The sequence below is a fragment of the Salvelinus namaycush genome, chromosome 23, assembly GCF_016432855.1.
Source record: "Salvelinus namaycush isolate Seneca chromosome 23, SaNama_1.0, whole genome shotgun sequence".
Taxonomy (NCBI): Eukaryota; Metazoa; Chordata; class Actinopteri; order Salmoniformes; family Salmonidae; genus Salvelinus; species Salvelinus namaycush.
This window is the reverse complement of record NC_052329.1, coordinates 4,526,095-4,540,375: the sequence shown is the minus strand read 5'-3', so window position 1 is coordinate 4,540,375 and position 14,281 is coordinate 4,526,095. Positions and strand designations below refer to the sequence as shown.

The window sequence follows — 14,281 nt, the reverse complement described above, 5'->3', positions numbered from 1 at the left end:
TTAACCCCCATCCCACTGTCCCGTCCTTAAGTTTACGGAAGGCCTCCAAAAGCAGCCGTCTTAACAATCCACACAACACGCTGATGAAAGCAATATCTATGTTTCTTATACAGCCTGACACAACTCACTACATAACACTCCTGAACCCTGACTAATAACAACAATAACAGACAAGTGAATTACAGTTCATAACACTACTGAACTCTGACTAATAACAACAATAACAGACAAGTGAATTACAGTTCATAACACTCCTGAACCCTGACTACATTACATACATTTTAGTCATTTAGCAGACGCTCTTATCCAGAGCGACTTACAGTAGAGTGCATACATTTTATTACATTTTAACATACTGAGACAAGGATATCCCTACCGGCCAAACCCTCCCTAACCCGGACGACGCTATGCCAATTGTGCGTCGCCCCACGGACCTCCCGGTTGCGGCCGGCTGCGACAGAGCCTGGGCGCGAACCCAGAGACTCTGGTGGCGCAGCTAGCACTGCGATGCAGTGCCCTAGACCACTGCGCCACCCGGGAGGTCACTAATAACAACAATAACAGACAAGTGAATTACAGTTCAATGATGTTCAATAAATATGAAGTGTTTCTTCCTGTGATCCACTGTTTACTAAATGGTGTTGAAGACAGTTCCTATAGATTCCCTGCTACAGACTGGGATGTGGCTAGATATCTGACCAGTCATGTTCATAGTAGTCACCACATATTGGAAGGTCAAAAAGCAGTCAGAGGTCAGGACTCAAGCCAGCGCTGAAGGTTGGTGATAGTGTCAGTCGGGAGACTGTGGTTCCGCACTGAGGTCAGGACTCAAACCAGCGCTGAAGGTTGGTGATGGTGTCAGTCCGGAGACTGTGGTTCCGCACTGAGGTCAGGACTCAAACCAGCGCTGAAGGTTGGTGATAGTGTCAGTCCGGAGACTGTGGTTCCGCACTGAGGTCAGGACTCAAACCAGCGCTGAAGGTTGGTGATGGTGTCAGTCGAGAGTCTGTGGTTCCGCACTGAGGTCAGGACTCAAACCAGCGCTGAAGGTTGGTGATGGTGTCAGTCGAGAGTCTGTGGTTCCGCACTGAGGTCAGGACTCAAACCAGCGCTGAAGGTTGGTGATGGTGTCAGTCGAGAGTCTGTGGTTCCGCACTGAGGTCAGGACTCAAACCAGCGCTGAAGGTTGGTGATGGTGTCAGTCGAGAGTCTGTGGTTCCGCACGACGCGACACGCTGTGCAGTAATGCTCCGCCCAGAAGGCGGTCAGGTGCACGCTGTAGCTCCTCCTCCAGGCCAGGTGTCTCTGCAGGAGGGCGGGGCTCCGGCGCAGCAGCATCAGGTATTGGGCGAGCAGGCGGGGAGAGGGGAAGTCGTCCACATGAATGAAGGCATCATGGGGGAGGAAGCGTTCGTAGTTTTCCCGCGGCGGCCCGAGAACTACAGGAACGGCCCCGGCCAGTAAGGAGTTCCAGAGCTTCTCGGTGATGTAGTCGGTGTGCTGGGAGTTCTCCAACGCCAGATAAAACAGGTAACGCCTCACCGTGCGCACAACAGTGCTGTCCTCTGGTAGTGGCACACCTGCACGCCCAAACACATCTACGTCAACGTAGTTAACCAGCCGGTGGTAATACGTCACGCGGGCCTGCGACTCCGACCAGTTACTGATGACCCAGGCCAGTAGGTGGGGCCGTCGGGGGCGTGTGTGGGGGGCGTTGGCGTGAGGGTGAAGGCGGGTCACAAGGTATCCGTAGGGGAGGAAGATGTCTGAATCTGCACGGTAGGTCATGGTGAGGTTGAACAAGCCCTCGAACCGCCGCAGGCCACGAGTGTGAGACGGGGACTCAAAATTCATCCAGATCCACTTCTGGCCACGGGGTCGTGGGTCTGACGGGAGCGCCGTGGCGTTGGTCACTATCTCACGGTGGTGTATGATGATGGCGTCAGCCCCAGGGTACATGCGTCGGTCGTCGGTCAGTACGCACCCACGTATCCCAAAGCGCGCCTCACAGTCCGGCAGTCTGCGGTAACGGCCGAAGGGGTGAGTCCACAACAGAAGGGTGACATCTCTGGGTTCGACTCCAGTGAGAGGAAGGGGTTGGAGTCGTGGGTCAAAGAGATTGAGAAAATACACTCCAAGGAGGAAAAAGAGTGCACAGACGAGAGCGGTGAAACACACCCACGAGCATGATGTTCTCAGAACAGCCACTCTAAATGTTTTGCAGCGACACAAACTGGGGCGCTTACCGGCTCTGTGAAAGGTAGAACGACCCCTTGTTATCCACTGAGTAGCCCACTGAGTTAGCTCCATGAAATCCTGTCAGACTTCCAGTCCTTATATCCACGAACTGCTCATGCACCCTTTGCCATTAACTCCAGAAGTTCTAGAACGTTAACGTCAACTGCCCTGTCACATTCTCCTCTCCGTTGAACTCGGAATAATGAGCTCTTCCACCTGGGCTAGGATGACAAGGACAAAAGTTAAGATCCTCCTTCCTCACACCTGCTACCTCCCCTCCGCGATGAGGAAAAACCAGTCGGCCCAGTCTCAGGAAAACAATTAAGTTAGGCCTACAGTCTCTTTTTGTCTCTGCTCTGTCAGGCGAGATTAGGACATCCGCCACCAGACTTTAATCATGTGTTAACTACATTTCCTGAGCTGTGTTGTTGGTGAATGTGGCTGCAAACAGATAGGCCTAAACACCATCCTGCTCAAATACTTGATGTGGCAGCGTGCGAGCTCCGGTTACCGGTGAATGGGGTCTTTGTCACCATGAGAGGCTCTTTCAGGATGGCACAAGTAAACATGCTGTCCATCGGGTTGAGGGCTGCTATGTAGTCTAGAGGCAGCAGTGCCTGAACTTAATTATATACCTCACTGGCTTGAACCAATGACCATACAGTTCAAATGCAGACCTCTTGAATCAATAGACGAGGGAGACAAAGCGATGCTGTGAGTAACAACATAAATATAATGTATGGAAAAAATATCACAGATACTTCCAATTCCGTTATCTAATTTAATTTCTAATCCATGAGGGGAAAATGCGGTAACCTGCATGTGTTTAAATTTGTTACACGGTAATTACCTTAGCTGTGTTCGGTCTATCCTCTACTTTGCAGACTAAACTCATCTCCATGGTGAAAGGAAGTTTCTGATGAACTTCACCAACTGAGTGGTGCTCAGACAAGGCTTTGTGGAATCTTAGACAAGGCTTTGTGGAATCTTAGACAAGGCTTTGTGGAAGCTTAGACAAGGCTTTGTGGAATCTTAGACAAGGCTTTGTGGAAGCTTAGACAAGGCTTTGTGGAATCTTAGACAAGGCTTTGTGGAATCTTAGACAAGGCTTTGTGGAAGCTTAGACAAGGCTTTGTGGAATCTTAGACAAGGCTTTGTGGAAGCTTAGACAAGGCTTTGTGGAAGCTTAGACAAGGCTTTGTGGAATCTTGTTGCGACTACTATTTACTCGCCAAAAGTCAATACTTCAACAAAATAAAAAAGTGAATTTTAAATCGCCCCGTTTTTTGTATGTTTGTCCTGTGTAGTTGCGTGTCTTTCTTTGTTTGCTGAAATCCCATACTTTTTCAATAAACATGAATCAAATACCACCAACGACTGTTTCCTTGTTGAGATTCAATTGGCACATGCGCATCTGTGTACAGTTGCCATCTTAGAGCAACAGCAAATGAGCAAACAGTCGGTCCAAAAACCCTACAAAAAACTCCATTAGTTTTCCCATAGGCTTTGTCCAACGAACCATGGAGGAGTGCCTACAAAAAGACGGCTCTCTATAGGCAATTGACCTAAAATCTATTCTGGTTCTGATTTCCATACAGTCCACAAGGGGGCTCCCTTCGCCCAGTATTGCTGTCATTTACGTCTAGGCCTCATCAATTGCTTTTAGGTATTATAACCCTAACCCTAACCCTCAAATAGATAGGACACAAACATGCAACAAACATATAAGCTGAATAAAAGCTTCTTTATATTACAACCAAACCATATTCCATTATCAATGTCCTTGTCAGGGTTCTTATTTTAAAAGGCATATTCATAATTAAAATGTAATCCCATGCACTGTGTTCTTAAAATTAGATCTGGCGTCCAGAGAAACCGTATTTGATTTAAATTAATGAATAAAATACCAGAGAATATGCAGAGAAAGAGAGAGAGAGAGAGCGAGAGAGAGAGAGAGAGAGAGAGAGAGAGAGAGAGAGAGAGAGAGAGAGAGAGAGAGAGACATAGAGAGAGACATAGAGAGAGACATAGAGAGAGAGAGAGAAAGAGAGAGAGAGAGAGAGAGAGAGAGAGAGAGAGAGAGAGAGAGAGAGAGAGAGAGAGAGCGAGAGAGAGAGAGAGAGAGAGAGAGAGAGAGAGAGAGAGAGAGAGAGAGAGAGAGCGAGAGAGAGCGAGAGAGAGAGAGAGAGAGAGAGAGAGAGAGAGAGAGAGAGAGAGAGAGAGAGAGAGAGAGAGAGAGAGAGAGAGAGAGAGAAAGGAAGGAAGGAAGGAAGGAAGGAAGGAAGGAAGGAAGGAAGGAAGGAAGGAAGGAAGGAAGGAAGGAAGGAAGGAAGGAAGGAAGGAAGGAAGGAAGGAAGGAAGGAAGGAAGGAAGGAAGGAAGGAAGAGTAGAGTAGAGTTGTAGAGTGGTCACTGGTACGGGTATTGGTACTTCCCATTTCCCAGTGTGCTCAGAGCCCAGTCAGTGGTACTTCCCATTTCCCAGCGTGCTCAGAGCCCAGTCAGTGGTACTTCCCATTTCCCAGCGTGCTCAGAGCCCAGTCAGTGATACTTCCCATTTCCCAGCGTGCTCAGAGCCCAGTCAGTGGTACTTCCCATTTCACAGCGTGCTCAGAGCCCAGTCAGTGGTACTTCCCATTTCCCAGCGTGCTCAGAGCCCAGTCAGTGATACTTCCCATTTCCCAGCGTGCTCAGAGCCCAGTCAGTGGTACTTCCCATTTCCCAGCGTGCTCAGAGCCCAGTCAGTGATACTTCCCATTTCCCAGCGTGCTCAGAGCCCAGTCAGTGGTACTTCCCATTTCCCAGCGTGCTCAGAGCCCAGTCAGTGGTACTTCCCATTTCCCAGCGTGCTCAGAGCCCAGTCAGTGGTACTTCCCATTTCCCAGTGTGCTCAGAGCCCAGTCAGTGGTACTTCCCATTTCCCAGTGTGCTCAGAGCCCAGTCAGTGATACTTCCCATTTCCCAGTGTGCTCAGAGCCCAGTCAGTGGTACTTCCCATTTCCCAGCATGCTCAGAGCCCAGTCAGTGGTACTTCCCATTTCCCAGCGTGCTCAGAGCCCAGTCAGTGGTACTTCCCATTTCCCAGCGTGCTCAGAGCCCAGTCAGTGGTACTTCCCATTTCCCAGTGTGCTCAGAGCCCAGTCAGTGATACTTCCCATTTCCCAGCGTGCTCAGAGCCCAGTCAGTGGTACTTCCCATTTCCCAGTGTGCTCAGAGCCCAGTCAGTGGTACTTCCCATTTCCCAGCGTGCTCAGAGCCCAGTCAGTGGTACTTCCCATTTCCCAGCGTGCTCAGAGCCCAGTCAGTGGTACTTCCCATTTCCCAGCGTGCTCAGAGCCCAGTCAGTGATACTTCCCATTTCCCAGTGTGCTCAGAGCCCAGTCAGTGGTACTTCCCATTTCCCAGTGTGCTCAGAGCCCAGTCAGTGATACTTCCCATTTCCCATCGTGCTCAGAGCCCAGTCAGTGGGAACTGGGAACTTTAAGGTGCATTACCACCACCAACTGGAGTGTGGACCTCAGTTCATCTTTCAATTTTAGGGTATATACTCCTAAAAACCAATGAGGAGATGGGAGAGGCGGGACTTGCAGCGCGTTAAGCGTCACAAAGTTCTATTTTAACGTCTGACTATGCTGACGCTCCTTGATGCTGACGCTCCTTGATGCTGACGCTCCTTGATGCTGACGCTCCTTGATGCTGACGCTGCTTGATGCTGACGCTCCTTGATGCTGACGCTCCTTGATGCTGACGCTGCTTGATGCGCGAGAGCAGTGTGGGTGCAATGATTGAATAACATGTATGTGTACATTTATTTTGCAATGCTCGCGCACCGACGTGACCGGTGTGGTCAGCATGCATGTTCTTCGTTTCCACACAGAAGATCAAGCTGCTCAACATACAATCACATGGTTTATCCGTCTGTCTGTGACCGCTGATAAGGGAGTGAACGTTATGGGTTACATGGAGAAAATCGGACCTCTCTGAAATGAAAATGGATGGCCCTCCTTTCAGCAAAATATAGTTTACCTGAACCCTCCCTGAACACCTGGGGAAAAAACAAGTGACCCTCCCCTATACCCAAAATAATAATTAAAGCATAAATTACATACATAAAACCTCATTACGGTTTACCCTCACCAGAGCCTATGTGTATATATATATATATATATATATATATATATATATATATATATATATATATATATATATATATATGTCTCTTTTTATAGCGCACAGCACTGCGGGCCAGAAGGTCGTGGGTTCACAGACCACCGTGGACAAGAGGAAGGGTGGAAATATCTCCTTTTATAGTAAAATCATTGCATGAATCTATCATTGTATTTGCAGAATGCCTTTTATAAAAATGTCATGCAATTCTACGTCATTGTACATATCAGCAGAATATTGTTTTAATACCACACAAATGACAGGCTAAGAATGGACAGAGAGATAGTTCTATGTGTTCATCTTATCATAGTTCTCCAAGGCCAAATCAGTGTGTCTTGTTCGCAACGAAACTGTCCCTGTTAGGAAATCATTTCATCTGAGCCGTCATTAGGAATCTAAACATGGTACATTCAAAAGTTCCACCCTAGACAGTAGGCATATCGACACAGGAAGCTTAAACTGCTGCCTGCTCTTCTTCTGTGGTTTAACCCAACGAGAGAAGGTCACACGTGTTTCCCTGAAAGCTGTCTGGGTTTAAACATCTTCTATTGGACAGAAAGTAAATAGCTCAATCAGTTGATAGTGACAGAATTAGATTACTTTCCAAAGCAAACGATACGTTTTGTCTCCTCGGCTATAGAAGGTTGTAGCTCAGCCTCTGAACGTCAAAGAAACAAAACAATTATATTTTTAAAATTAACCTTTATTTAACTAGGCAAGTCAGTTTAAGAACAAATTCTTATTTACAATAACGGCCTATCCCGGCCAAACCCAGACGATGCTGGGCCAAATGTGCACCACGAGCTGTGCATTTCCGACTGATTGTGCCGCGACTGCTGCTTCAAGTTTCAGCAACACAATGTAAGTTAATAGAATCTGCTTAATTGTGAGGTCAATAACTCTGATAAATACATAATTTACATTTAAGTCATTTAACACAATCTTATCCAGAGTGACTTACAGGAGCAATTGGGGTTAAAACTTCTACAGGATGGGTGGGTCCCCTTCAGGACGGTTGAGCTAACGTAGGCTAATGCAATTAGCATGAGGTTGTAAGTAACAAGAACATTTCCCAGGATATAGACATATCTGATATTGGCAGAAAGCTGAAATTCTTATTAATCTGACTGCACTGTCCGATTTACAGTAGCTATTACAGTGAAATAATACCATGCTATTGTTTGAGGAGAGTGCACAGTTATGAACTTGAAAAGTTATTAATAAAACAATTAGTCAGATTTGGGCAGACTTGATACAACATTTTGAACAGAAATGCAATGGTTCATTGGATCAGTCTAAGACGTTGCACATACACTGCTGCCATCTAGTGGCCAAAATCTATATTGCAGCTGGGCTGGAATAATACATGATGGCCTTTCTCTTGCATTTCAAAGATGATGGAGAAAAAAAATACAAAACAAAATCATGTTTTTTTTCTTTGTATTATCTTTTACCAGATCTAATATGTTATATTCTCCTACATTCCTTTCACATTTCCACAAACGTCAAAGTGTTTCCTTTCAAACGGTATCAAGAATATGCATATCCTTGCTTCAGGTCCTGAGCTACAGGCAGTTAGATTTGGCTATGTCATTTTAGGTGAAAATTGAAAAAAAGATACGATCCTTAATTAAGTGCTTTGCTCAATGGCACATCAACAGTCGGCTTAGGGATTCGAAACAGTGACCTTTCGGTTACTGGCCAGACACTCTGAACCACTAGGCTACATGTCACCCAAGAAACATTGTAATTATTCAAATCTATTATAGTAGTAGCTATCAAAGTTGACCTCTGGTCCTCGTTCTCAAATGTTTTATTTATTTTTATTTCACCTTTTATTTAACCAGGTAAGCCAGTTGAGAACAAGTTCTCATTTACAACTGCGACCTGGCCAAGATAAAGCAAAGCAGTGCGACAAAAAACAACAACACAGAGTTACACATAAACAAACGTACGGTCAATAACACAATAGAAAAATATATGCACAGTGTGTGCAAATGTAGAAGAGTATCGAGGTAAGGCAATAAATAGGCCATAGAGGCGAAATAATTACAATTTAGCATTAACACTGGAGTGATACATGTGCAGATGATGATGTGCAAGTAGAGATTCTGGGGTGCAAAAGAGCAAGAGGATAAATACAATATGGGGATGAGGTAGTTGGGTGTGCTATTTACAGATTGACTGTGTACAGGTACAGTTAAATATTTTTATCTTATTAACACTTTGTTCTAGCTAGCTATTTGTGTAGGTAGCTATCAAGTAAACACAATGATATAGTTGATGCTGATGCTTAAAGTTAGAGAGGGAGATATAAGACTCCAACTTCAGTGATTTTTGCAATTCGTTCCAGTCATTGGCAGCAGAGAACTGGAAGGAAAGGTGGCCAAAGGAAGTGTTGGCTTTGGGGATGACCAGTGAAATATACCTGCTGGAGCGCGTTCTACGGGTGGGTGTTGCTATGGTGACCAGTGAGCTGAGATAAGGCGGGGCTTTACCAAGCAAAGACGTATAGATGACCTGGAACCAGTGGGTTTGGCGATGAATATGTCGTGAGGGCATACATGAACGAGAGCATACAGGTCGCAGTGGTGGATGGTAAAAGGGGCTTTGGTGACAAAACGGATGGCACTGTGATAGACTACATCCAGTTTGCTGAGTAGAGTGTTGGAGGCTATTTTGTAAATGACATCGCCAAAGTCAAGGATTGGTAGGATAGTCCGTTTTACAAGGGTATGTTTGGCAGCATGAGTGAAGGAGGCTTTGTTGAGAAATAGGAAACCGATTCTAAATTTAATTTTGGATTGGAGATGCTTAATATGAGTCTGGAAGGAGAGGTTACAGTCTAACCAGACACCTAGGAATTTGTAGATGTCCACATATTCTAAGTCAGAACCGTCCAGAGTAGTGATGCTAGTCGAGCGGGCAGGTGCGGGCAGCAGTCGGTTGAAGAGCATGCACTTAGTTTTACTAGCATTTAAAAACAGTTGGACAGAAGATAGGCTATAGGCTAGTGCATGTGCAAGATATTGCATTTTTTTTGTACTAGGCCTAATCCCAAATAATTTTCTGAAGAATTCTTTGACTCTCCTCCTGGACAAAGCACAGCATTGGTTAGACATCACAACAACAACGACAACAAAAAGGTTTTGGTCAGCAAGCGCAGAGAAGACTCAGTGTGTAATGCAGCCTAGTTTTATTTATAACCATCCCAGCTGCTATCTTAGAAATATAACTATGCTCTGTGCTTCTCCGAGAAGCACTTTGTAACATATAGCCTATGGACCTTTTGATTGAAAACCACACTAAATAGCCTATAGGCACACGTGACGGGTCGACTTCCGCATTCAACAACCCGGTCGCATTCCGCTTCGCTCCACAGGTAGTATCACATTTCACTTCATTTCATTACAGTACAACGGTTTGATTTGTTTGATCTTAGCTAGCTACATAGCCGTCTTTGTATCAAAGATAATTGTGTAGTTTAGAGCGATTTTCTAGGTTAGCTAGCCAGCTATTTTCGTCCTTTTAACGTAACGTAACGTAATCAACACTGCTAGCTAGCCAGCTAGCCACCGAATAGCAGCACTGTAGAATCTATTACATTCAACGGAACAACGGAACGACTTGATTAGTGTAGTGTTAGCTAGCTACACAGTTGTCTTTGCTGTCCTTGTATCTAAGATAACTGTGGAGTCTAGAGTAATTTTCGGTTAGCTAGCCAGTTATTTTCGTCCGCCGCGCTGCCGTTCCCCTACCTAGTCAATACTGCTAGTCAACACTGCTAACACTGCTAACACTGCTAGCTAGCCAACTTCTACCGAATAGCAGCACTGTAGAAACTATTACATTACAACGGAACGATTTGATTAGTGTAGTGTTAGCTGGCTAGTGTTAGCTAGCTACATAGTTGTCTTTGCTGTCCTTGTATCTAGGACAATTGTGTAGTTAGACTAATTATCTGGCCAGTTACCGAGGTTACCTAGCCAGCTATCGAGGTTACCTGGCCAGCTACACTTTCAAACAAAGTCAACAACGCAGCCACTGCTAGCCAGCCTACTTCAGCAGTACTGTATCATTTTAATCATTTTAGTCAATAAGATTTTTGCAACGTAAGCTTAACTTTCTGAACATTCGAGACGTGTAGTCCACTTGTCATTCCAATCTCCTTTGCATTAGCGTAGCCTCTTCTGTAGCCTGTCAACTATGTGTATGTCTATCCCTGTTCTCTCCTCTCTGCACAGACCATACAAACGCTTCACACCGCGTGGCCGCGGCCACCCTAACCTGGTGGTCCCAGCCCGCACGACCCACGTGGAGTTCCAGGTCTCCGGTAGCCTCTGGAACTGCCGATCTGCGGCCAACAAGGCAGAGTTCATCTCAGCCTATGCTTCCCTCCAGTCCCTCGACTTCTTGGCACTGACGGAAACATGGATCACCACAGATAACACTGCTACTCCTACTGCTCTCTCTTCGTCTGCCCACGTGTTCTCGCACACCCCGAGAGCTTCTGGTCAGCGGGGTGGTGGCACCGGGATCCTCATCTCTCCCAAGTGGTCATTCTCTCTTTCTCCCCTTACCCATCTGTCTATCGCCTCCTTTGAATTCCATGCTGTCACAGTTACCAGCCCTTTCAAGCTTAACATCCTTATCATTTATCGCCCTCCAGGTTCCCTCGGAGAGTTCATCAATGAGCTTGATGCCTTGATAAGCTCCTTTCCTGAGGACGGCTCACCTCTCACAGTTCTGGGTGACTTTAACCTCCCCACGTCTACCTTTGACTCATTCCTCTCTGCCTCCTTCTTTCCACTCCTCTCCTCTTTTGACCTCACCCTCTCACCTTCCCCCCCTACTCACAAGGCAGGCAATACGCTTGACCTCATCTTTACTAGATGCTGTTCTTCCACTAACCTCATTGCAACTCCCCTCCAAGTCTCCGACCACTACCTTGTATCCTTTTCCCTCTCGCTCTCATCCAACACTTCCCACACTGCCCCTACTCGGATGGTATCGCGCCGTCCCAACCTTCGCTCTCTCTCCCCCGCTACTCTCTCCTCTTCCATCCTATCATCTCTTCCCTCTGCTCAAACCTTCTCCAACCTATCTCCTGATTCTGCCTCCTCAACCCTCCTCTCCTCCCTTTCTGCATCCTTTGACTCTCTATGTCCCCTATCCTCCAGGCCGGCTCGGTCCTCCCCTCCCGCTCCGTGGCTCGACGACTCATTGCGAGCTCACAGAACAGGGCTCCGGGCAGCCGAGCGGAAATGGAGGAAAACTCGCCTCCCTGCGGACCTGGCATCCTTTCACTCCCTCCTCTCTACATTTTCCTCTTCTGTCTCTGCTGCTAAAGCCACTTTCTACCACTCTAAATTCCAAGCATCTGCCTCTAACCCTAGGAAGCTCTTTGCCACCTTCTCCTCCCTCCTGAATCCTCCTCCCCCTCCCCCCCCCCCCTCCTCCCTCTCTGCAGATGACTTCGTCAACCATTTTGAAAAGAAGGTCGACGACATCCGATCCTCGTTTGCTAAGTCAAACGACACCGCTGGTTCTGCTCACACTGCCCTACCCTGTGCTCTGACCTCTTTCTCCCCTCTCTCTCCAGATGAAATCTCGCGTCTTGTGACGGCCGGCCGCCCAACAACCTGCCCGCTTGACCCTATCCCCTCCTCTCTTCTCCAGACCATTTCCGGAGACCTTCTCCCTTACCTCACCTCGCTCATCAACTCATCCTTGACCGCTGGCTACGTCCCTTCCGTCTTCAAGAGAGCGAGAGTTGCACCCCTTCTGAAAAAACCTACACTCGATCCCTCCGATGTCAACAACTACAGACCAGTATCCCTTCTTTCTTTTCTCTCCAAAACTCTTGAACGTGCCGTCCTTGGCCAGCTCTCCTGCTATCTCTCTCAGAATGACCTTCTTGATCCAAATCAGTCAGGTTTCAAGACTAGTCATTCAACTGAGACTGCTCTTCTCTGTATCACGGAGGCGCTCCGCACTGCTAAAGCTAACTCTCTCTCCTCTGCTCTCATCCTTCTAGACCTATCGGCTGCCTTCGATACTGTGAACCATCAGATCCTCCTCTCCACCCTCTCCGAGTTGGGCATCTCCGGCGCGGCCCACGCTTGGATTGCGTCCTACCTGACAGGTCGCTCCTACCAGGTGGCGTGGCGAGAATCTGTCTCCTCACCACGCGCTCTCACCACTGGTGTCCCCCAGGGCTCTGTTCTAGGCCCTCTCCTATTCTCGCTATACACCAAGTCACTTGGCTCTGTCATAACCTCACATGGTCTCTCCTATCATTGCTATGCAGACGACACACAATTAATCTTCTCCTTTCCCCCTTCTGATGACCAGGTGGCGAATCGCATCTCTGCATGTCTGGCAGACATATCAGTGTGGATGACGGATCACCACCTCAAGCTGAACCTCGGCAAGACGGAGCTGCTCTTCCTCCCGGGGAAGGACTGCCCGTTCCATGATCTCGCCATCACGGTTGACAACTCCATTGTGTCCTCCTCCCAGAGCGCTAAGAACCTTGGCGTGATCCTGGACAACACCCTGTCGTTCTCAACTAACATCAAGGCGGTGGCCCGTTCCTGTAGGTTCATGCTCTACAACATCCGCAGAGTACGACCCTGCCTCACACAGGAAGCGGCGCAGGTCCTAATCCAGGCACTTGTCATCTCCCGTCTGGATTACTGCAACTCGCTGTTGGCTGGGCTCCCTGCCTGTGCCATTAAACCCCTACAACTCATCCAGAACGCCGCAGCCCGTCTGGTGTTCAACCTTCCCAAGTTCTCTCACGTCACCCCGCTCCTCCGCTCTCTCCACTGGCTTCCAGTTGAAGCTCGCATCCGCTACAAGACCATGGTGCTTGCCTACGGAGCTGTGAGGGGAACGGCACCTCAGTACCTTCAGGCTCTGATCAGGCCCTACACCCAAACAAGGGCACTGCGTTCATCCACCTCTGGCCTGCTCGCCTCCCTACCACTGAGGAAGTACAGTTCCCGCTCAGCCCAGTCAAAACTGTTCGCTGCTCTGGCACCCCAATGGTGGAACAAACTCCCTCACGACGCCAGGACAGCGGAGTCAATCACCACCTTCCGGAGACACCTGAAACCCCACCTCTTTAAGGAATACCTAGGATAGGATAAAGCAATCCTTCTGACCCCCCCCCCCCCCCCCCCCCCTTAAAAGATTTAGATGCACTATTGTAAAGTGGCTGTTCCACTGGATGTCATAAGGTGAATGCACCAATTTGTAAGTCGCTCTGGATAAGAGCGTCTGCTAAATGACTTAAATGTAAATGTAAATGTGATATTGCACAAGCAGCAGAGAATGAGTGATGAGCGGCGTCATCGGGTACACATTGATGCATAGACTAATAAACAACTCCTTCTAAAACACGAAGAAAAAATTAAATTTCATCAATTACAAATGACATGGCTCTCCCCTGGACTAAATTCAAAAAAAAAAAATATATATATATATATATATACTAAACCCTCCCCTTGATTGAAATTGAAAAAGCATGACCCTCCCCCATTTGGGTAAGCATTAGAATAACCCGCCTCAATATTTGGTGGTAATAGGAGCTGATCCGTGGTCAGTATTGTGAAATCATTCTAATGTTAAGGTAAGATTTGAATGGAGAAAGCTGATCCGAGAGCAGCGCTCCCTTTCACTGGATCCTGTCAGTATGGACACACATGGCTTTAATGTGTTAGGTTTTCAGTCGTTGTAGGAAAGATGGATCGTTGAAACACTCGTAAGCATTCCATCGCTATAAAGAAAACCGGAGCCAGTTCATGATGTCAATGTGTGTGTGTGTGTGTGTGTGTGTGTGTGTGTGTGTGTGTGTGTGTGTGTGTGTGTGT

At 47.3% G+C, this 14,281-nt stretch overlaps 1 protein-coding gene across 1 annotated transcript; it reads right to left on the bottom strand.

Annotated features, from left to right (window-relative positions):
- Nucleotides 1-1,161: 1,161 nt before the first annotated feature.
- On the bottom strand, nt 1,162-2,816 carry LOC120018922 (alpha-(1,3)-fucosyltransferase 4-like). The gene is made up of 2 exons (XM_038962136.1): nt 2,750-2,816; nt 1,162-2,078 (listed from the first exon to the last, which is right to left on the bottom strand). The coding sequence occupies exons 1-2, from the start codon at nt 2,814-2,816 to the stop codon at nt 1,162-1,164; spliced, it is 984 nt and encodes a 327-aa protein (XP_038818064.1).
- Nucleotides 2,817-14,281: the final 11,465 nt, after the last annotated feature.